The sequence below is a fragment of the Antechinus flavipes genome, chromosome 3 (genome assembly GCF_016432865.1).
Source record: "Antechinus flavipes isolate AdamAnt ecotype Samford, QLD, Australia chromosome 3, AdamAnt_v2, whole genome shotgun sequence".
Classification (NCBI taxonomy): domain Eukaryota; kingdom Metazoa; phylum Chordata; class Mammalia; order Dasyuromorphia; family Dasyuridae; genus Antechinus; species Antechinus flavipes.
Window position 1 is genome coordinate 9,217,648 of NC_067400.1, and position 24,125 is coordinate 9,241,772.

At 44.8% G+C, this 24,125-nt stretch overlaps 1 protein-coding gene and 1 long non-coding RNA gene across 3 annotated transcripts in view; one reads left to right on the forward strand and one right to left on the reverse strand.

Annotated features, from left to right (window-relative positions):
* Nucleotides 1-459: 459 nt before the first annotated feature.
* On the forward strand, nucleotides 460-12,747 carry LOC127558345 (uncharacterized). The gene is made up of 2 exons (XR_007952768.1): nucleotides 460-712; nucleotides 1,013-12,747. It is a non-coding gene; the product is annotated as an uncharacterized LOC127558345 (long non-coding RNA).
* Nucleotides 11,345-24,125, reverse strand: part of ATG4B (autophagy related 4B cysteine peptidase) — a 36,377-nt gene continuing 23,596 nt past the window's right edge. For both annotated transcript variants that reach the window (XM_051991678.1, XM_051991679.1), the window contains exons 8-13: nucleotides 23,127-23,320; nucleotides 21,797-21,875; nucleotides 21,080-21,225; nucleotides 15,724-15,780; nucleotides 15,152-15,245; nucleotides 11,345-13,558 (exon numbers count right to left, since the gene is read on the reverse strand). In XM_051991678.1, the coding sequence (XP_051847638.1) occupies nucleotides 13,485-13,558; nucleotides 15,152-15,245; nucleotides 15,724-15,780; nucleotides 21,080-21,225; nucleotides 21,797-21,875; nucleotides 23,127-23,320 (644 nt within the window). In that variant the 3' untranslated portion in view covers nucleotides 11,345-13,484. The remainder of the gene's footprint in view (nucleotides 13,559-15,151; nucleotides 15,246-15,723; nucleotides 15,781-21,079; nucleotides 21,226-21,796; nucleotides 21,876-23,126; nucleotides 23,321-24,125) is intronic.

The following is a 24,125-nucleotide window of genomic DNA, read 5'->3' on the forward strand; positions in this document are numbered from 1 at the left end:
GTTTGCCGACTTGGGTAACGGGCTCAGGAACCAGCACCTTTTTACCTCCTCCAGAAAGCCTCTGGTCAGTCAGGGCAGTGCTGGGCCAAGCAGGGCTGGGGACCAAGACCACAGGCATTTTCAATGGAAAATCTCCCACTGTTGTGTGCAAACCCCATCAGGCTGTTAAGTTGGAAATTAATGTGAAAAGACTTGGACTGTGAGGAGAACCAGGGGCTGGCCCCGAGCTGACCTGTTATCCCCTGGTTCCTAGCTCCTCATTGGGATATTGGGCTTCACCTTTGGCCCCTGCAGGCAGTGAAGTGTCCAGGGCCCACAAAAGGCCTGTTAGGGTGAGGAGTCCACTATGGGAACCATTTTTAAATTATATTTTATTACATAATTTTATTTTTAAATTTTTATTTTATTAATTTAATATATAATAAAAATCTATTTTATAAATTTATTAAAATTTTGTCACAACTAAATTCAGCAGGTGATAGTTTTAAGGATGAAATCAAGACTAACCTTTCACTTTTTCCCCCTTTTAAAGGAAAAAAAAAAAAAAACTACAGGGGCTTCAAAGTCTGATAACAGCCCCCTTCTTTGTGGACCCTGGTGCTAGCCGACCTCAGGGTGGCCGGTAATTTCCAGAAATGCCATGGCTGTGGCCCTCTTCGGGCCATCCCCTCTACCAGCATCTGGTCTTGTTGCAGAATTTGACATTTTGTAGGTAATTGTACCAATTACAAACCTGAACTACAAGAACGTTGGGATTCCCTTCAACAGCCCGTGTGCTGATGGCTCATTTACTAAAAAGCTCCCAACTGGTTTCAGCCAGTGACGAAACCCCGAGCTAATGTGCTCAGGGGCCCACAGACCTCTGCAGGTCTTGGGCTTGAGCTCTGACCACTGCACGGCCCTGCTACAGAAAGGAGGGACACCGCCCCCTTGCTTTGGGGGACAAGCTGCTGCTTAGGGCACCAGCTCTGGAAGGGCAGCCCCCAGAAACCTTAACCTTTCCTGCTTCCAGGCCATGCCCAGAAAGCACGGGCCCGGACAGTAAGAAACAAGGGCAGAACCCGGGGGGGCACCGGCTGCAGACTGAATGTTCACGGACCCTCTGACAGATCCAGGCAAGGTCGGCAGGAAAGGGCAACGCGGCCCCCACACCGACATCAAATGAAATCGGATTTTTGTGTCCTTATTAAAAATTAAGTCCCAAGTAGCCTGATTACAATACTCTGAATTCTGAGTGAACCGACGACTCTTCTCAGAAAGGGAGTGCGCCAGTTTTTTAAGCAGGAACTTAGCGTGTGGAGGTTTGGCTTTGGTTTACAGGAATTGGGTTCTGTTAAGAACTTTTACAGTAGTAAAAGGCCCCACGAAGCCCAGTCCTGGAAACGTGGAGTGATTGAAACAAAGTCACGGCCCAGGAAAGCCCGGCTCCTGAGGGTGGTCGGGAACAAAGACACATTGGGAGTTGGGGGGTCCGAAATCATCTGGTCCAACTTTCTAAATGGCAGAACGGTACCTTTCCACACTGGGATGAGCAGAACCGATGGCTGTCTGTGAGAAGTCTGCAAGTAGGGCCAGACAGACTGATCAGTGTTTGTTTCTGGCATCAGGAACCCCTTAAAGCCACACAGGAAGAGGCTCCAGACCCCGGCCAAAGACTCACTCGTGGCCGAGACCGAAGGAAAACTGGTCCCCACAGCTCCACAGAACCAAACCTGGACTTGGACGCTGCTGCTTCAATGGGCCTGCCAGTGTGACAGCTCAGTTAAGGGAGATGAACAGCACCAGGGCATCCACAATCCCTTGATCCTTACCAAGTGCTCTCCCCCATCGCTCCGAGATGAGAACATTTGCTTTTGCTTCCCTTCTCCAGCAGACTGCTTGGTTCTGGTGACTGGCTGCACAGCTGCACAGCCGCAGGGGAAATACTTTTGAAGCCATTTCTGCTAGCCCATTCCCAGGACCTTGTTCTGCTTCCTTCTTCCTGTTCTCACCTGGGGCAATCCCTTCAGAGTTCCAGCAGTACTTGTGGGGTCCTTGTTGGAAAAGAAATGCTCTCCAAGCCCCTGAGATGGGCTGCCCACTGGTACTGAAACTGCCCCTTGATAGTAGTAACCCCCTGTCACACACCTTCTATCCTCATTCGGGATGATTATCACCTGCCTTAAGAAAAAATAAGGCTGTGCAAGTGATTAACACTATTATCTGAAAATTTAATAAGTTCCACGAAGGAGAATCTTTGGAAAAACAACTTATATATCCATAACAAATAAAATTTGGGGGGAGACTCTTCCTGGAACTAAGAAAACTTTACGCAAAGAACTCTATTTCTAAATACCTTTGAAGATCAGATGTGAGAATGTTAGGGCCAACCAGAACTCTTCCAAGAAGCGTTTTCTTTAGAACAGTGCACCCAGCCAATGCTTAACAAGTGCTTTATCCACATAAAATAACCCATGTTTACTAGCCCCAAATCTTTCGTGGCGTCTTGTAATGGCAGCACATCACCACCCCCGTTTACGTAAGCTTGTTTAAAATAGTTTGCTGGACACAGAACACTAAGTCTTTCCCCAGAAATGGCCGATTTCTAATGCTAACCTTGACCCTGAGCTACCAGAGCAGAGAGGAATCTGAGGTAATGTTGTCTGGGGCCGGCCCTAGTGTTGGGTGCACTTGATTCATGGAAGCTCCAGCTAGAGGGACTTTAACACCGATTTTTGGTAGAGCTCCTGAGAAGTGCCTTTCCATCGGAGTCCCTTCTCCTTGGGAATCTCAGCACTCTGTCTCTGGGGGCTCTGCCCCTTAGCCGATACACTCACCTCGTCAGAAAACAGCCCTGAAAATTGGACTTTCCGCTGTGGATGTGCAGATGGCCACCGTTTGTGCTTCCAGCCGACTTCTGCCCAAGAATCCCTCAAGGATCCCCGGGCTGTTGGCTAATAAAGACCACGCCAGAGACATTTTGGTTCCTTCTAGCTCAAGACTCAGACAAGCTTTCACCTCGGGCCCCTCCATCACTGGAGCCCAGCTTTCTTACAGGCTCACTGGAGTCCAGGCTTTTTGGTATTAGCGGAAAGAGATCATTCATGAGCCCTTTTTGGAGAAGTGTAAAGGAGCCCAGGAGCAATTAGACTCCTCCTCTCCCTGAGCTCAAATATGGCCTCAGACACTTCCCAATCACTGAATCCTGTTTGCCTCAGTTTGCTCATTTATAAAATGAGCCAAAGAACTAAACTGCACAAACCACTCAGAATCTCTGCCCAGAAAACCCCAAAAAGGGTCATAAAGTTGGATGTGATCAAAATGACTCAACATGAATGGCGCCAAGGCCAGAATGAGAAGGCCCCTCTGGTTACGAGGGGGCAGTGGGGCATCAGCCCAGCAGTCACAAAGTTGAGCGTCCTGTTTTTAGTCAGTTGGTTGGGGTAGAAACAGGTCAGACTTACCAACTTGGGAATTAGCCTAAGCCACGAGGTGGAGCTGGGACAAGAATGATCAATTAACATAAGTAGGGGCTATTATTCCCACTTTATAGATAACAAAACTGGGACAAGAAAATTCCACCAAGAAAATGCAGAATTGTTAGTAAACTTTTAAAAACCAGGCTTTTCCAGTTCTGATGGCTTACACTGGAGAGAGAGGCGGAAATGGAGATCCCATTCTCCCGGTCCTTCGTCACTCCAGAAGGGCCTCCTAGGAAGACAATACACAGTGCTCCTTATATGTGATACATCTAACACACGTGGCTTACGTGTTTCCTCCATCTCTTGGATTCTGGGAAACCATGGCTAGCTGAGCACCAGGCAGAATGAGCTTCTGCTGACTCAATTTGGTTAGGAAGAAGAGTCTGAGAATCAGGCTGGAGATCTGTTGGAGGCACAGGCCTGCAGCATTTATTTGCTGCTGCCCTTAATATTGGAATGATTAATCAGGAATACAGGATTCTCACTTGAGAGCTGTCCTGCTCCCTTTCCAATTATATTTACTCTAGTTTTAACCCAACAACCTTCTGTGGAAAAGTGGACTAAGAAAATTTCTTTCCAAAGAGTAAGTGTGGAAGGCAAACCAAACTATTTCACTCATGTGGTTTTATATTTCAACTTATTGCAAACTTTCTTGAGCCCCTGCCATGTGTTGTCTCTTGAACACACAAAACAGATTTTTATCCTGCCCTAAATCATCTCATGACACCCGATGTCAAAACAAAATAAAAAAAAAAAATCAAATCTCAAGATACATAAAAGATCGAGGGCTTTAATACATCTATTTTTAAAACACCCTCAGACAAACCACTGAGACTTGATTGGAAGTCTGGATGTTAAAGCCATAGTCATAATTTTAGAACAGGGACCTTATAAATAGCATGTGGTTCATAAAATATATTCCCTACAGCCACCATGTATGAGAATGATGTTCCTAACGGGAGAAAATGGAGGCTCACCAAAGCTGACGAGAGCCCATCCTCAGCTATCTAAAAGATCTCAGAAGTTGTCCTTATACCTCAAGCATTTAGCTGAGAATTTCCAAAGGTCCCAAGAAGTCAGGTGAGACAGGAAACCCATCACATTACAGAGAAAGCACATTTGGGGGGGAGTTAACCAAGCTCACCAACACTGGGCCCATCCCTCTTGCCATTCTTGCCCCCCCACACTCCCATCTCTCCCTGAAAGCTTTACACTGTGAAGGCACAAAGTGAAAGCAGATTTTGGGTAAGCATGTGCCTAGGCATTATATACACAGACCTAGTTTCTTGACTTGTTCTAATGGGATTACTCTTAATTACTTAATTAGTCTAATGGGATTAAGCTTAAAAGGATCCAATTTCTCTCTGGGTTCTGCAGAACAGAACAAGCTCAAGAACAGCCCGTCACTGAATGAAACCCACATGAAATGGGGATCATATGTGAACTGCCACTCTTCACAAACTTAAATGTTTGAGGAGCTGGAGAGTCAGATTAAAAAAAAATTGTATTGACTTGGGGCTCAGCCAGATCTGCCCTCGAGGGGCTTCCATTTTTTACAGATTAGAATGTAGAGACAGATGTCAGTTCTGAGCTGGTTAAGGTTTCCTAAGTGCCTTAGAAAACCCTCAGAGCTGTCCTAGGTCCTGGAAGGATGGTGGCCAAAGGCAAGCACAGTGGTGTGGAAAGACAGGAAAGTGAAAGATTTGTGGAACAGGGAAAACTGAGAGTGCACCAAAAAAATAATTTATTAAATCTCTTTAAGTGGGAAATCATTTGTAAAATGAGGTGCTCGACTAGATCAGGGGGTCTATGAATTTTAGATTTTATAGTTTCTTAAGTATTTTATTTAAAAACATTTTTAAAATTTAAAAACATTACAAAAACCTAGCTGTTTTTACCAGACTGCTCAAGGGTCCATGGCACAAAAGTTCAAAGAATCTGGATTAGATACCTCAGTCTATCATGCGAGGGAAGGGATACTGAGGCTCCCCCATGAGTCATTTCTTGGCCATAACAAGAGCAATAGAATTTGGGGAACGAAATGGGGAAATCAGGGAGGATAGTAGATAGCCATTCCATCATTTTCTCTTCATTGGATCATATGGGAACCTGGGAAGACTTCCCCATCTTCCTAGTGTTCTGGGAGCATAAGCCCCAGATCCTCATCTTGATACTTATGAAGACCGTGATCAGATGGTTCAATCAGATTGTGGCACAAAAGGGACTAAGGTTATGATTTTGATTAAACAAATCAACTCAAAACAAACATACAAAAAGCTATAAAGCTATCCCATAGACTGTCCTTATTTTACTCTCAATCACCTCACAAATTTAAGTTCTAGGTTACAGTTTTAAAACAAAAGTCCTTAGGTCATTCCAATCGCAATGTTTCTTTATCTAAAAATGGCAATCTTTGGCCTAATGTGAAATCGCCATTTTGAGGCTGGATAACAAGGCCGTTATTTGCATCTTTTCCTGGCCAATTTCCTCCCCACCCCCTGCTGAAGAACCTAATGTGAACATCTGTTCAATATTACAGCGACATAGGACAGAAAACAAGGTCAGTACTGGACAGTGGTGGGGGTGGGGAATGCACCAGCTCTAAGCGGTGAGCTCAACTTCACTTGGAAACCAGAGAGAACAGGGCCAAGAAGCCAGCCAAGCTCCAGATGTGGGAAAGCATGTCACCCAGGTGCTGCCCAACACGAGTTCATTTGCACTTCGGGAGCGTCTCAGAGGACGTCCTCAAAAGAAATGTCACATCCTGTTGTCAGAAGGTTTCAGTATGAATACAAACTCATATTCATCAATTTATACCAACTCCAACTGGACCCTGAACACAACATATTCTGTAAGCAAATAACATTTTTTTTCATTTCCATAATGTCCTTTTTCTTTAATGAAGATCCCCCCCCCGTATTAACATAATTCAGTTAAGAAAATCATAATTATCTGCCCTTCACAATAAGAACCCAAATATTCTACAAAATTTATTTCTGACTACTTTTTCCAAAGAGAATTTGGGTAAATAAATCTGTAGAAAGGCATACACAGAGTGACTTAATGGAGGGAGGTAGAAGAGTGGACTTGGAGTTGGTCAGGATCCAATTCTGGCTTTGCCAGTTTTGGACAACTGGTTGATCTGCTGTACATCACTTTCATTCTCTTTTACCTGCTTCCTTGTCTGTTCCATGACTATCAAGGATTTCAAGTTAAAATATCTGCTCTGTATCTTGCAACATAAAGCAAGCAAACTCTCAACTCTCACGGTCTCAGACTGTAATTATAAGTACAGATAAAGCTAAACAAACTAGCCATTAGCAGAAACAAAATGAAAGTGACTTCACCTACTTTATAAGAACCCCCCCCAAAAAAAAGTAATGTTCAAGAATCCTTTAAAAGCCAAATCCACAAACTAAAATGTTAAACCTGAATACTGTTGTCTCACCTCTCTGAGACTGCAATATTGCAGGTGTCAATGATGATTTGACATACACAACCCTTTTAAAGTGTGCAAACTATTATCTGCAAAGACCTCTGGTTTTCACACAATCCAAAGGTAAACTAGAGTTGTCACTCCAAGAACAAAGAACCATTCACGAGAGCTGAAAACAACCCTTCCAAAACAGTCCCACATCCCATCCGCACTGGAGAAGTGAAGGCAGTGCTTTCTGCACAAAACCACTACCGGCAATCGTAGCTCGTCTACTCACAAGACCAAAGCCTCCAAGGTCCAACTCCCAGAGGTACTACTCTGTGTCTCCCAGGACAAGCCCCTTCACTCCTGTGTCCACTTCTGAATGATGAGACAACTGGACTAATTCCCTTTGGTTCTTTCCATCTCTAAACTTACAGTTTTAAGATTTCATGGCTCAAGACAGTCAGAACAGAAGTGAAAATGAAGATTTCTACTGGATGAAAAGACTAAGATAATTAAGAAGGAAGTGAGACCTGGACATTTTCCTTTCGCAATGTGGAGAAATGCAAGGCTTCAAGAACACAAGGAAAAACAAAAAGCTTCTAGAAGGAAGTTGGCTTTTGCTTTGTCAGAGGCAAAAATCAGTCAGCTGAAAAACACTTATTAAAAATCTGTTTGCCAGTACCAAGAGTTAAAAGCTAGAAAGGAAACCAGAATGGTCTACACCATCCTCTTAGCTTAACTAAGGCTTCCTGTAGCATCAGAGGAGCTAGAGGCACATACTCACAGCTTTGGTCATTTGAGGGCGCCAACAACAATCCATCTGCTTCTCTGCCATTGCTAACTGAATTGCAAAGACAAATCTTGGGGCCAGAACCAGTATTAAAGAGTGATGCCTTATTATGCAATAAAAGGACTTTTCCCTAAACAAGTCTTGTGCTCTCACAAAACTGAAAACAGTTGTTCATCTTAAGAGCACACATATAAGATGTTCAGAAAAGCACAGATTACTTTTCTCAATCAATACAGATTAGTCAGTCCCATCACACTGACCTAAGCAGCTAATCTCAGGAACAAACAATTCTTTCACAGAGGCCTCAGGAGTTCATTGTCCAAGAGCACACCTCCAAACCCCAACAAGAGAGCTCATTCAATAAGGTGCACTTGGCTAGAGAAGGTTGGCAGCCATTCCAAGACTCCCCATATCCCAGACCAAGATAAAGATCGTTACCTAAAGCTTTTCCACCCTCCTCCCAAGGGCCACTAATCCATCAGAAGGGATGCTCCAGATTGCAAGGGGACACCACGAAGTGCCGGGGCCTGATCCCAACGGCCTTCTAAGGCAGAAGCCCATCTCTAATCCCAATCTCTCTGAAGTGAGGCTCTGGGCCTGAAGATCATGGCTCTTGTTCTCCAAACAAGAACGTAAACAATTCCAGGGCAATGCAAGGATATCGAATGGGCAAAGCCAAAGCCATGCCCACTGCATGTGGCGCAAGGACCCAGGCACCCAGAATGAGGCTGTAAAAGGCAGCCGGTCATGGGAGCACATCCACCCAAGTCCCCAAGGTAATAAAGACCGTGAACAGCAGATTAGTTCAACTCAGCATGGGAGAGAGAGATGGGAGGGAGGACGGACAAGACCCAGAAGGCTTGACAGGGAGGAAAGGGGGGAATGAGTCAGAATCACTCATCTTTTAGAGGGGGTGGGTTTCCGAAATGGGATCACCACTTTCCAAAATGCTCATCACTGATAAACTTCATTTTGAAAAAGTCATAGGATCACAACAGACTGAGAACTGGAAGAGTCATCAGAATCGGAATCATTTTACAGATGAGGCAACTGAGGCTAGGAAGGTTAAAGTCAGTCAGGCAATGAAGCAGAGATTAGATTTCCCCCCAGGCTGTTCCATTCCACACTGTTCTTCACTGCAGGAGGCGACCCACCCCACCTGGGAAATACTTCTTCCCTGGCCTTCAGTACAGGTGACCCAGCCAGGAGCCCGGGCCAGCAGGCACCCTGTCTGCATCCTCCCCTCCACAGCATGACAGTTACAGGAGGGCTTTACCAATGACAGTTATCGGATGGCCCAGTTCCTGACATGTGCCACTGATAACCCTCGGCAAAACTGGGCTAGGGACAACAGCCACAGGAAACCAGGCCGCTGTCACAGCATACCAGGAAAGGGCCGGTTCCCCCAAGCACTCACGGCACATCCGGAGCCCGACACTCCAGTCACAAACGCTGCTGGCGTGCCACGTTTTTTTTAAAAGCACGTGTAGAAACTAAGTTCTGTTTCCAGTTAACAGACGTAACACCTTTAAGCCATTTCCAGACACGGAGGTTAACCCAGTAAACATAACGAGCATGAAAGAACAGCATCCTCCTTTCTAGCAGCCCATTTCTTTGCCTTTCTGTGACGTTTCTTCCCAGCATCCTCCTTCCTAGCAGCCCATTTCTTTGCCTTTCTGTGATGTTTCTTCCCTGTTTTTGAGAAACCACAGAGACTTAAGCTTTCTATTCCTCTTTCCCATTTGGCCCTTTCCTCCTTTACATGCAGCTCTACCAGGGGAAGAACACCGAAAACAAAACATCACCCAGCAAAGGGCCCAAGTGGCAAGAGAAGCAGGAGGGGAAACAAAGTCGAACACATCAAGGCTTCACTGAAACCCTCTTCTGTGTCTCTATTGGACATCAGAGTTTTATTCTTAGAGTTGCCATCTACCAGACGGAGTTCAAACCGGACCGACAGCAAACGCACCGAAAAAGCCTTACAGAACAAGGCCAAACTTAATGGCAATAATCAGCTAAGCTCAGCTTACTTTGCCCAATAGCTTGTTGCTATGTCACACTCTTAAGAGGGCAATCAACAAGGATATGGATGTACCAGGAGCCTAACTTTTTATCTCCAGATCCAGAGACAGTAGGCTCAGACCAACTCCCAACCAGCTGTCCTCCACCTACCAACACCGCAAATTTAATGAGGGCGTTCACAGAAACAGAAGGCGTTTTTTTTTTTTTTTTTTTTTAAAGAATAAAGGTACATTCAAGCTGTTAGGAGGTTCTCTCTAGAAACCTTTAAGTTCTTAATGCAGATGAATTGCACATTCTGCTATTCAAGAAATTAATATATTGATCATTTTCCTATATTTTTCTAGGCTAAAGTTTTCATTAAGCACATAGAATGCAGGGTAAAATATAGATGAACTACAGAAATGTCCCCAAACCTGAGACAACACATACCTAAGCTCAAGATAAACTAGTTAGATAACTATTCTTTAAGGCTATTAGCTAAAATTTTTAAAAAGTTCAATTCCCCATAAAAAGCACATCCAAATAGTGACAAGTCAAAGGCCAAACTGTTTTGTTCATTTTTATGCTGCTGTCAGACAAGGGTTCAAGGCACACTGAACTCAAAAGAAGGTATACTTCAATTACCTCCTAATTAACTTCTCCATTTTAAAAAGTTCCACCCAAGATGCCATATATATTTCTGCACTAGTTGGGTTGTTTTTTTGGACCCATCCAGATAACAGAAAACAGGGGATTGAAAAACCCAAGAACTCACTGAAAATTGGAAGAGCTTTCATGGATTTGGAATGGAGGGAACTCTTCCATCTGGACAGTCCTAGATTAATATTCATCAGATTGATCACTGATGAGCTCCACGAGGTACTGCAAGAAGTTGGTGACACAGCAACATAAAGTCAGGGAACAGAACCAATCAGAAACCACCATCCTGCATACAAGCGGTGAGAATATTCTCTGCATATGTAATGCCATCAATGTACAAAACTTGTCACATTTTTCTTGAACTTGGGGGAAGCATTTCCATTATTTCAAGACAGTATCAGCGAGTGAGGGATATAACACACTTGTGGGATCTGTACAGTGGCAATTTAACTAGCACTCCAGGACCAACTTAGCACTACAAAGGTTCAATGCCCAACTTTGGGTGGTTCTATGCCTGAAGACTCTGTGACCCTATGGAGAGTTAATATTCCAAATAGGATTAAGTCAGTGAATGTATGAAGAATACTTGACTGTTCCTCCCAGTTAAGAGACGTAATACATAGTAAGGGCAAGAGAATGTGAAGAACAGGGGAAAAATCCCCATTTGGGGGCACCGTCATCCTGGTTCCCTTGATTTTACAAGCAGCTTTCTGTCACGTGGGTCAGACTCTGGTAGCAGGGGGAACACAACATCATTCAACAGTATCAATGGCCCAAGAACACCCCCATTATCATTTGGTGTGCTGCTGCACTCCACAGAGAAATAGAGGATGGAGACTCAGTGATTCAGGATATAAATCCACCCATTAAGGGAAAAAGTTACACCTAAATAAAGCACTTCCTGCTAAGGTTTTGATCTCAAAGAAACCATCTTCAACCCAAGCCATCCACTTTAGGCAGACAAATCAATCTCAGTTGGAATTCAGAGTGATGTTTCAGAAATCAAAGGGCTTTTAAGAAGCTTGTCAGTTATTTATTCAGATAAAAACATAAAGCACTAAATGGAGAATTATCCCCACTCTCCTTAACCACCCCCAAATATATGTGAAAGACAAGGAATGGATAAGAAAAGGAAAAGGAAATGGAGTAGTTGCTTCTTCTCGACTTCAGCAGGGTGCCTTGGAAGCTCTTCGGCATGACACACAGCACTGGAGTCAAACCACCGAATCCATTTCACTTGCCATTACAGAACTGAATATTCAAGTGTTTCCTTCCTAACAGTTTACTCTCCTTTACTTGCCAGGACAGAAGCGGGAGTCAAAAAAGTGGCCAACGCTGGCCCTTAGTATTTTGGCAAATACCAATTTCTCTTTCCTAGGAACGAAGTATAGGAAATGTTCTTTGTCGGAGAAGGGCCATTTCTTCACCCATATTCCTTAGATGCATGATTAACAGATGGTCCACAAAAATCCCTCTCCCTTTAAATGTTTCCTAAAGAACTGACAACACTTGCAGGAAAAATGGCAGCTTTATACTTGAATGGGGCTGAAGAGCCAGTCAGCTAAGGACTAAAATGATTTGAATTGGTCTAGCAGTGCAGATTAGGGTACAATGATAGAACCCAACAGCCAAAGAAAACCAAGCAGGCGGTTTTTGAGGGCCCAGAGAACATCCCAGGCCGGCCTAAGTGGATCATCACAACGGTGACCTGCCGTTGGTTTCTAAGACCATCCCTGCACCGGACAGCCAACCTCCCAATGCTCCAGCTGAAGCTAGCATAAAGCCAGGGCCGTCACAGCTAATGCTGCACCAAGCGCGGAAACCACGGAGGAAATCCTGTTTGTGGGCCGTTACTAGAAGTCAAATCACCCAACGCATTACTCTCAAGCCCATCTCTTCTCCTTCATGGCTTTTCACACCGCTAATGGCAGAGACCGGGCCCAAGGTAGGACACAACTTCAAAGACTTTTTGCTAATGTTCTTGCCTGTCAAAGGCCAGTGTTTGATTCTTGGTTCATTGGGAGAAATATTCTTTCTTAATCTCTTCCCCCTCTTAGAAAAACAACCTGTTGTACTGTCCTAGATTTGTGATGATGCAGTATTACTGAAGAGATGGGCAGTCCTTGAGTTTTTATACACTGAACACTTCCTATAACACCATCAACCACTCAGAAAATTTACCCGTTAAATATATATATGACCTCGGGGCATGTTCACCATACCAGGGGCAAAATCCTTCTTTTTTTTTTGCTTTCTCTTGGTTTAAATACACTGTCTATAACTATGGAGAATTTTTTCTGGAAAGTGTGTGTGTGTGTGTGTGTGTGTGTGTGTGTGTGTGTAAGAGAGAGAGAAGCAGAGAAGGAGGGAAGGAAGGGGAAAGGGGGAGGCGGAGAAAGAGAGAGAGAGAGAGAGAAAGAAAATGTGTGTGTGTAGTGGTCTTAAAGAACCAATTTTACTTTTTTTTTTTTTTTTAAATGAGAAACCTTGTCATGGTAAAATCCAGTCAGTCCAATTCCCAGCCCCCGAGGGTAGCCCTTAAAAATAATGAAGGAGTAGCAGAGAACTGAAAGAAGACAAAGAAAGACAATCACGTGTCTGCAAGAAAGCACTGCATATGGAGCACGAGCAGCACCCCCTGTGGAGAAGGAGGTGAACTGGGTGGGAGGGTCCAGGCCATTCCCGTACCACAGGCTCGGCTCAGCTTCCCCCACTTGGACCTGAGGATGTCCAGCCCACTTTGCTCCCGCTGCGTAACTAAAAAGAACCAGTGTCCAAAGCAAACCAAAGCCTAGAGGGTTAGGAGGTGGAGGGCCTGGCCTCCCGGTGTGAAGCACGCCAGTCCTGGCTCCGCTGCTCACGCGGGACCTTTCGACACTGAGGCGACACCGTCTCCATTTCCTGAAAAAGTGTTTTGTGCTGAGGATCCTGACTCCAAGCATTAAGGCTTCCATGAAAACATTCTTGATCCAAGGACCGAATGCAGGCAGTGCCCCCTCTGCTCGGAGGCCGTGCGCGCCGGGATGGATGAAACACTGGGATGTCATCAAGCGCCTGTGAAAACCGCGGAGCCGGGCTCTCAGAGGGGCTTCCCTCCCCACCCCCCACCCCCCACGCAACACAGATCAGGCGAGTCCGCCGCCTAGCCTTTTCAAAGGGACAAAATTTCAAAGTCTTCGTCTTCAGAGTCAAAGAACCTTTCCAGTCTCTCCACGTCGGAAGAATCTAGGGGAGAGAAAAGCAGCTGTGTCAGTGGAATGCTCGGGGAGGAGTCCTACCAAAGCCAACAGGTGCTCCCTGAGTCCTCATTATGGGTCAAGGGCCACCCCAGGGGTGCCCACTTTCAAACCCAGGCTGCCTTAAGGCAAGATCAAAACCGCCCCGCACCAGTAAGAGACCGAAGCAGTGCCCTATGAAGTGGCTCTTGGGCACTCTTCCCCAGTGGAGATGCCCCCTTCTTCTGGGCACTGAGACTGGTGAAGTCTGCGAGTTGGCGGGACAGTGAGTCCCCAGTGACCAATGGCCACCATCAGAGAATGATTCAGGGGCTTAAAAATAAAGGGAAGGACTTATGGAGCTTCCTCTGGCACCCTGAGTTGGTCACCATGACAAGGAAAAACACGGGGAGAGGGCCTTGACTTAACTTCCTGCGGTTACGTGAGAACCCAGAATCTGTGCCCCCAGCTCCGGGGCCTAACACCCAATCTGCAATCATTACCCCCAGAGAAGCCCTTCAAACTGACAGATCGGGGCACAACTGCTTCCCAAACTGGGGACCGAGCCCACGGGTACCTGGGAGCGTCACCATCGGCACTAGCCTGGGCTTCTGAATGGCAGTCAGGAGAAGCCCGAAGGCAGCGGCGAGGGCTGGGCCAGAACTTAAAAGAGTCCTGGCATGAGCCTAAGGGGCAGGCAGTGGGAAAGCTGCTAGCCATGGTCAGAGGCTGGCTCACTGCCCTCTCATTTAATAAGGGAGGGCCCCGGGGGGCTTCTCGAACTACAACCTCTGTGCACTAGGCTGTGCTGCTTCTGACAGGGTTCAAAGGGATGAAATGCTAAGACTGAGAAGGATTAGGAAAGAGTACAGAAGGGAACTGATAAAAATCAGAAGCAGCAAAATCTCTCTTTTTGAAAATCTAGAAATAAAAGGTAAATTGAAAAAAAAACCAAAACACACAATCCACCCTAATTCTAATAGTTGATATAAGTATCACCACTAACTAAATAGAACAAAAGAGGCATATGGTAACCTTATGGATGTTCTCTACTAGACCCAAGGTTGAATTAAAGCATAATGTGCCAGATAATCTTAGACATTATAGATTAATGTGAAAACACCAGCAGTAGTTTAGGATTAATAAATGCATTTACCAACACATGTATTTAAATTCAGTCAATTACTCCAAGTGTCTGGATAAGTTAAAAATTTTAATGACAACAGGTATCATGGGCCACAACACAGACTACAAAATAATGAGTCTATAGAAGAGTTTATAATAAAATGAAAAAACCAAAAATCCCACAAAAACTTACTAGAGATCTAACTTTCTTCAATATTTATATAAGACTAGACAAAGAAAAAAAAAAGATACTGCTTTTACTTCTGGACAAAAAACACGATGAATATTGAAAAGAAAAAATATGCAGGGAGAAACTAGGAAAGAATATGGGCTTAAGCTTTCAAATTTCTCAGTGTCTTGGGTCTTCCTGGCTGTAGTGTTCAAGTAGAAACTCAAGTGGGCAATTACTATCAGAAAGCAAAAAGGGAATAGAAAAGGGGGCATTTCATGTCTCTTCCAGAGATAACGGGGATGTTACCTAGTGAAAGATTCAGCACATCTGGGCACGAGAAGTGGGAAGGCTGCCGCTCAACCAGCTCAAACATCGGCAGGGCTCCTGGGATTCGAGATAACTGCGAAGAAAACCCCACAAAGCAGCTTGAAGATAAACCCGGTGCTCATAACAGTCCCACCCACAACACTCCTAAGCTAAAGGTATACCAGCCACCCGACACCTGGAGGGAAAGGTTCTAGGTGGTGTTTCCCATTGGAAAAACTTCATTGTTTTGCACAAGGACAATCTTTTGTCAGATCTCTTCAGATGTTTATAATTTATAGATTTGAATATAGAAAGAAAAATATGATACACTATAAATTTGAGACAAAACTTTAATGTAAAAATATAACCCCAATTCAGAGCAAATGTAATTATCTTCATCATTATCATCACCATCATCTCTAAATCAACCCAAGACTCAAAACCATCTTGAAACTTTCTTTAAAACATAATGCAAAAAAGCTGTTCCCAGTATTCCCCATTTCTTAAGAACTATAGATTCTAATTTTATAAAAGGCTTGTCTTGTGCAGGACTGAAGAGAATAAAGACAAACCTTTTTGACTTGTTGGCACCAGTCATTGAAGTCTTCCTCAGTTTTGCAGAAAAAACCCTAAAAGATAAATTTATTTTAAATGGAAATATGCAAACACAAACCAAGACGGCACTGAAATGGCTCCCATTGGTCAATGTGGCAAAAGGAACAGTGGAAACAGTCAGTCTTGCCACCCTCTAGTCCCTCTTTTTTCCCTTCTTCCTTCTTAAACAACCTCAGACTCTTCCCCTTTCTCAATTCTGTTTTGTTTGCACCCATTACTGAAATACTTAGGGAGGACCCAGGTTTTGGTTCCAGCAACTGTGTTAGTTGAAATGCTTTAAGGAAAAAGTCACTAAAATACAAAAGCCAAAAGATTAAAATTTGGTAACTTGCTTTCTTAAATGAGTGCTGCCTATGAATGATGAATGGTTTTTCAAATCTACTAACAATCAAATCAAAATCTTAAACCCTACAAATATTTTAATTAACATATACAGCTGAAACAGCATCAAAAGAGAAAACTAAAAGAAAAATCAAGCAAAATCATTTCACTTAAAATCTAAAAAACATTAATGAGAAGCTAAATTCAGGGGTCAACATAAGTGCATGACACACAGTTCATGTTTAACAAATAGATGTCAATGACTGCATGTGTTAAATTTATTATCAAATAGCTTAGCATGTTAGGAAGGGGAAAAATTTCTAACTCAAATGTTTAAAATGGTTTTTACGTGTAATTGGAAAAAAATCTGCTCTGAAGCCTGAACTCAAGAGGACTCCACTTAACATTTACTAAGCTGTGTGACCCTGGGTAAATCAATGTCACTTAAATCCTCATTATCTTGCCCAAAAAACAAACAAAAAACTCAAGAAGAAACATGGTGGCTGACTACACAAATTATTTTACGAATCTAGACTTCATTTCTATTAATTATTAGAGCAAATATTGCTTTTCAATGACAAAATATTTGAAATAATCCTTCAACTTAGCAAAATTAACTCAAACCTTTATGGATCTCAGCTTGAATACTAAACAGATCACAAACATGGCACCGAGACGATGTCATGAAGCAGAAATGCCTTGCCTCAATGGCCATTCCATTATTCAGAAGGGAGAGAAGCTAGAGAGGGGGATGGTCTCTTCAGCAGTGGGCAGCTCAGTTGGCAGGGCCAGCTAATCCTCTCTCTGTTCTGGGTGCTGAGCTCTGCCAGATCATATCCCCTTTTCAGGACACCCTTTTTCTTCTATCTCTTTCCTCTGCTAGCTCTCTGAACTTTCTCAAATTCCTTCAGAGAGGAGGGACCTCAGTCAGGCCCCATCTAATTATCAGCTCAATAATTTTAACATCCAATCTTGATCTCATATGTCTTTGCTCCAAACCAGAAGCACATGGTAACTTCTCACTAGGGATTCCCCATCACTCATTTATGTCTCTGGACAAAATGGGAATCACCCCCTAAAGTAAAATAGAAGTTTCTAAAAGGGCAGGAACTTTTGGCTTTTGTTACCATAGATCTTGAACACCTTACCAAACAAAGCAGGTGCTTGATAAATTTGTGTGAAAAAAGATGGATCATTCCAGAGAGTGACAGAAAGGAGAAAAGTGATCTATGTCCTGAGATTTGGGGACTCCAGATTCTTCCAGGTTTAAAGGACAGGAACAATTCTGTGGCCTAAAGAAGGAAGCTTAAGAAACTCTCTACAATTAAATTCTGAAGACAATGATGAACAATCCTGAGAAAGAAAAAGGAGAATTGTCTCTTTGGATATACCAGGTAGTCAATGATCAACTTAAGAAAAAAACTAATGAAACTAATGAAATCAAGGCTTAATGTTGAAATCCAGCTTCCTCAAATACAAGATGATCAGGAGGCATCCTTGACTGAAAAAAACTCAAATAATTCTTGTGAACTCTCAAATTCCATGTTATTAGTGTCCCTAATATACCTGCAGGCTACAGGAAAAGAAGCACGAGAGCTGCCCGATGTCTGCAAGACTGTCATGGCAAAGAGGGACTGGGCTCCTGCTTGGCCCCAAGCTGCAAGGCACAAGTGTTGGAAGCCGCAATCTCTAAGCTGATTGGCAAAGCCCAGCACGGAGATCGAATGTGCACAGCACTCATGCAGGAACATTTCCTTCTATGATTCTCATTAGTGGACTACTATTTCCTATATTGTTTATAATTGGCTTGATTATAACACTAAAATTATCTAAAAAAATCTGGTGACAAGGGGAATTTGGGCAAGTTAATTAGAAATGATTCCACATGCATATTCTGTCCTAATAAAACTAATCTCTCACTGAGACAAATGATAAAGGAGAGAACACCATGGAAAGCATTGTCACTATCAGAGAGAATCCAAAGGTCTAAGAAATAATGGTGTTTACCAACTTAGACTCAGAAAAGATCAATATGTCTAGGAACCAAAAGATGGTTAAAGTATAACTAGGAATTACCCTAAATGCCTATGTACATGGTTCCAAGTCAGGGAAATAGAGGAATCACTTCAATGAGGGAGTTACCAAGTAGCCAAGTGTTTTTCTTCCTATAATCTCTATGCAAAACTGGTGGTAGCAAGCAGGTTTAGGAAAAAGACATTTTATCATATATCATATAATGTATAAAGAAATATGAATAAAACAACTAAACAATTAAAGTGACCAAGCCTGGCCTTACAGATCCAAAAACGTGCCTTCTCCTGTAACTGAAAAGGGGACAATGTTGTCCGTGCTGCCAGGAGAGGAGAATGTACCTGGTTTGGTTAAATTTAGGTTTTGTTTTTTAAATTTACATCTGTTGTAAGGAACGGTCTCTCGGGGTCAGGGGCAAGGACAATCTCTGGGTTCAGAAATTAATTTAAGACAAAAGTTGCAAGAATTTCCAAGTAAGAGAAAAGCAAATCTCAGCCTGTGATTTTGGCAATGTGGACACCTTTTGGCTGCTAAGAGGTGTGGAGATTGTCCTGTGGGACCGGGAGAGCAGCCTGTGGGAGCTTTTAAGCTTGCCTTGGTCTCAGTCTCCAGGCAAAGGAAGGCTACAACAGGCAAAGGTTAAGAAATCCAGGGTCACCCCCACAACAGCATAAGGCATTCCAGTCAGATCCATTCTTAAGTAGGCACGTTCATTTCAACTTCAAGGGTTTCCTTTTACTTTTAAGATGCTTTAGCAAGAACTGTATCCTGACCTGTATGTGCCAAAATGTTTGTGGCAGCCCTGTTTGTAGTGGCTAGAAACTGGAAATTGAATGGTTACCCATCAATTGGAGAATGATTGAGTAAATTGTGGTATATGAATGTTATGGAATATTATTGTTCTGCAAGAAATGATCAGGAGATGACTTTAGAGAGGCCTGGCTAGACTTACATGAACTGATGCTGAGGGAAATGAGCAGAACCAGGAGATCATTATATACCTCAACAATTTCAATTGATCAAGGATGGACAGAAGCAGCTACATCCAAAGAAAGAACACTGGGAAATGAATATAAACTGCTGGCATTTTTGTTTTTCTTCCTGGGTTATTTCTACCTTCTGAATCCAATTCTCCCTGTGCAACAAGAGAACTGTTCGGTTCTGCACACAGATATTGTACCTAGGATATACTGTAACCTATTTAACATGTAAAGGATTGCTTGCCATCTGGGGGAGGGGGTGGAGGGAGGGAAGGGAAAAATCGGAACAGAAGTGAGTGTAAGGGATAATGCTGTAAAAAATTACCCAGGCATGGGCTCTGTCAATAAAAAGTTATCAATGTCAAAAAAAAAAAAAAAAAAAAAAAAAGAACTGTACTCTGGACCAAAGTGATTCTAAGGACCATCAAGAAAGAAAAATATCTAAGAGAAGGGAAGAATCATCTTCCAGACCACCACTACATCAAGAGGTAAGACTCCAGTTACATATCTGAAGAGAGAACACCCTAAGTTTCAATAGAGAGGACTGTGGGAACCGAGTGTGGATCCCAACATAGCATTTTCACTTTTTGATGTCTGCTTGCATTTTGTTTTCTTTCTCATTTTTTCACTTTTTTTTTAAAAACAAGATATATGCATAGGTAATTTTTCAGTATTGACAGTTGCAAAACCTTTTGTTCCAATTTTTCCCCTCCTTCCCTCCACCCCTTCCCCCACATGGCAGAGTGACCAATACATGTTAAATATGTTAAAGTATAAATTAAATATAATCTAAGTATATATGTCCATACAGTAATTTTTGCTGTACATAAAGAATCAAACTTTGGAATAGTGTACAATTAGCCTGTGAAGGAAATCAAAAATGTAGGTGGACAAAAACAGAGAGACTGGGAATTCTATGTAGTGGTTCAAAGTCATCTTCCAGAGTTCTTTTGCTGGATGTAGCTGGTTCAGTTCATTACTGCTCTACTGGAACAGATTTGGTTCACCTCATTGTTGAAGAGGGCCAGGTCCGTCCATCAGAATTGATCATCATATAGTACCGTTGTATATAATGTATATAAGTACATAAATAAGTATAAAAGTATATAATGATCTCCTATTTTTCCCCCTTTTTGATCTGATTTTTCTTGTGCAGCAAGATAATTGTGGAGATATGTACAGAAGAATTGTACATGATTTGGTTTTTGCTGAGGCAATTGTGACCCATCACAAGGAGGTCACGCTAAGGGGAAGGCACAGCCAATCAGGGGGCCAAGATTCAGAGGGGAAGCTCGGGAAGGCTTCCTAGAAAAGGGAAGCCCTGGAGAGATTAAGTGATTTGCCCAGGGTCACACCGGTAGGAAGTATTAATTGTCTGACACCATATCTGAATTCAGGTCCTTCTGACTTCAGGCCTGGTGTTCTATCCACTGAGCCACCTAGCTGCCTCAAGAATTGCACATGTTTAACATATATTGGATTACTTGCCTTTTAGGGGAGAGAGAAAAAAATTTGAACACAAGGCTTTGCAAGAAAGAATGTTGAAAACTATGCATGTGTTTTGAAAATAAAAAGCTTAAAAAAAAAAAAAGAAAAAAAAAGACTGAGAAGAAACCAAGAATCATTGACTGGGGAACAAATGAAAATTGCGACACTATGTATCAAAAATGATGATTAAGAGGAATTCAGTGACATGAAGCAGATGGGGAGGAATCCAACAACACAATGGGATCCCCAAAGGAAACTGACCTCCTGAGAAAAAACCTAGAGTGGGACCTGTCAAAGATGCAAGCAAGTATATGTCCTACTTCACAGCAGGGAGTCAAGGGGTCCACCAGGAATAAACTGGAGGTACCTTCCACATAAGATTTCAGCAAAGGGATGGGATGGGGGGAGAATAATAACAACTGTAACCCATAAAGACAAAACACAAAAACGGGGCTGGACAGGAGGAACACGGAACGGGGTGCTGGATACACACCACTGCGATGGAGGGGTCGAGCTCCCCGATGTTCATGCGGCACGGAGGGTGCTGGCAGTGGAAGGTCTCATCGGGGAAAACGCCACCTTCGGTCGACTCCACGGCAGGCTGGGTTGTATGTGGGTCCAGGTAGATCAGCTCCTCCCCTGGGCAAGCAGAGAGAGGGAAACGAGAGTGAGTAGAGAACCCTTACAAAGAGGGAAGGGAGCGGGCAAGGGCCCTGCCCTCCTTGATCCAACAAAACCAACTCAAGGGGAAAAGGGGAAAGAATAAAGACAGTGGAAATGGAACGGGGGTAAGAAAGCACACGCCATTACAACTACAGACTGTTTGATAGGTGGGCAAGCAGCTTTGGACTGAAAAAAGAAGGCCCCACACAAAGCGGGGCCCAAAATAGGGAGACAGAAATGCAGAAGGAAGTGTCTCCTCTCAGAAGTTCAAGGCAGAGCGAGTGTCCCAGCTCTGCCCACCTGAACCAGACCCACCCCGGGTGACCCCCTCACAGGGAAGCCAAGGGCGTGGAGGCCGAGCGCTCCAAAGGGAACAGGACGGAGAGAGGTGTGGCGTGGCCTGTGGGAGGAGGACAGGGAAAAGACTGCAGCATTGCTCCATGGGATGAAGTTCAAGTCACGGGGACACACTGAGCACTTTTTTTCTCCATTTTAAATTTCAAGGCAATTTGGATACCACAGGAACCCAGCACTGTGGACGACTCACCTACATATCCAATGAAGTAGTGAGCACTGTTGGGCTTCCCTCCAATTACTCCCAGGGACTGGGGCATCATAAAACAGTGCTGCAGAAGAAACAGGGGGGAGAGAGAGAGAACCACTGAGACACGATACGCTGATGGGCGTCAGGGAGGAGACACGAACACGGACACGGCAGTGCCGGGGGAGGACGGACACACAGACACAGATATACACATAGACACACACACACCTCGAGACCATCACAAGAAGGTCACGCTAAGGGGAAGGCACAGCCTATCAGGGGACCAAGATCCAGAGGGGAAGCTCGGGAAGGCTTCCTAGAAAAGGGAAGCCTTGGAGAAAGTGCCTGAGAGAAATGGAGGGAAGGAAAGCAGCACAAGAAGTCCTCCCCGCCACCCCCCCGTACCCTCCGGACACAGAAGACCTGGAGCCCAGCCCAACTTGGAGGCAGAGGGATTTGAGCCCAGTGAGCAGCCAATGGAAGGTGGCAGAGCTGGGGGAGAAGCACAGGCTCCTGACAGGTCATGGGCAGCCTCTGTTTCAGGACAGCCACGACAAGGTGGCATCTGGGGAACCTCCACCTGTCCAGGACATGTAAGAGGTTTGGAACTGGAAGAAATTCAAGCCATACAGACTGTGGGCAAGGGGTGCAGCCTCGTTGAGCCTCAGTTTCCTGATCTGTAAAAATGAGGGGGGCCGCACCAGAGGCTCCCTGTGACTGTGACTTATTGGGAGGCTCCTTTGGGGATCCGGACCAAAGTGCTATTAGTTTGGCCCAGGGTGGGGGGAACACAAAGAGCATGGCCCTCCTGAGGACACTGAGATCAAGATGGGCTCCATGTTTGGGAATGAAGTTGGAGACAAAAGGACAGAGAAGAGAGAAGATCCCCCAAGTGGGAAGTGATGCAGAACTCCCCAAAGAGAAAAACGAACACTCCAAACCCCCTCCCAGGTCTTGAGCTTGGACGGCTTGGCTCTGGGGAAGAGGAAGAGACTGTTTCCAAGTTCAGTGAATCCCGGGCCTGGGCCCTGTGCTGTTCTGCCCCCAAGCTGACCAGGCAGGAGCTTCCTAATGCAGCCCTGCGCTCCTCACTTATCCCTGACTTTCAGTGTGACCTGGGGTCACTTCCCCCTATTCCCCCTCTGCAAAATGAGGGATGGGAAGAGAGAACACCTTTCACCCCGTGTTTCTCTCCTCTTGTGAGGTCACCCCAGTAAGGGAAGTGAGCAGGACGAGGCGTCCCATGGCACACGGACCCACGCCCTCTGCTCCAAGCACAGCAGGAAAGCTGCATAAATCGCCGGCACCTCCGGGGCTCCGGCTCCAGGCCTACCTTTAGGGTCTCAGTGTAAGCTTCATTGATGTCCGTGAGTCCGAGGCGGAGAGGGATCAGCAGCACTAGTGGTCTCCATGGTGATGCCCTGTCCGTGACCTCGGCTGCAGGGGGGTACCCATTGGAGAGCGGCTCCGAGTCTGCAGGAAAGGCGGCACCATCTGCACACGGGAAACCGGCCTTGCACAGCCTCTCTGGAGAAGGGGAGATCGCCACGTGAGCAGCACGAAGGTGAGGGTCTCGGAGCCCCAAAGTCAGTCTGAAGCACTGGACGAGCTTCCTGTTTCAGGGCACTCCTCCTGGGCAAGCCTCCTGACCCAGCCTCTGCCCGCGGTTTGTCTGCCTCTTCTGACTCACTGTCCCCCTTGGTGATCGCATCTGCCCCCAGAGGACAGGTCCCCAGCCCAAGACCTGGTCATGACACATGCTTAGTGACCAGGGACGGCCACATCCATCGTCCTGTGCTCCTCCCACAGCTCTGACCCCTCCCCCCCAACTTTCTTCTCCGCCGATTCTCTATGACCCATCAGCCTCCAAGGCACCCAATCCAGGACACCCTAGTGGCTCTCCCTTCTTCCCACAGCCATGGCCGAGCTCTGCCTGTGTCCAGTCTCTCCCATCTCCACACTGCTCACTTCTTATTTACTAAATAATCTTCCTAAGGCAAAGGTCAACACTGAACAGCCCAAGAGATGAGGTATCCCCGTGGAGAGCTCCTCGGGCCTCAGCACAGCTACTTTCTCTTCCTTCCATTCCCTAAAACTGACCTAAATGCCTAAAATGGACATAATTTAAGAGCTACTCAAAGGGAAATGAGTTGGGCTCCTCTTCCCTTGAGGTGTCCAACCAAAGGTCAGACGCTGACCTGCCGGGACCGAGCACACAAGATCGCCTCCACGGGCTTTGCCAACCCACATGCCAGAGTCTCAGACAGTGGCTTCTGGAGTCTGAAGCACAAACAACAGTCTTCAGGCAACCATGAAAAGCACTCATCTAGGC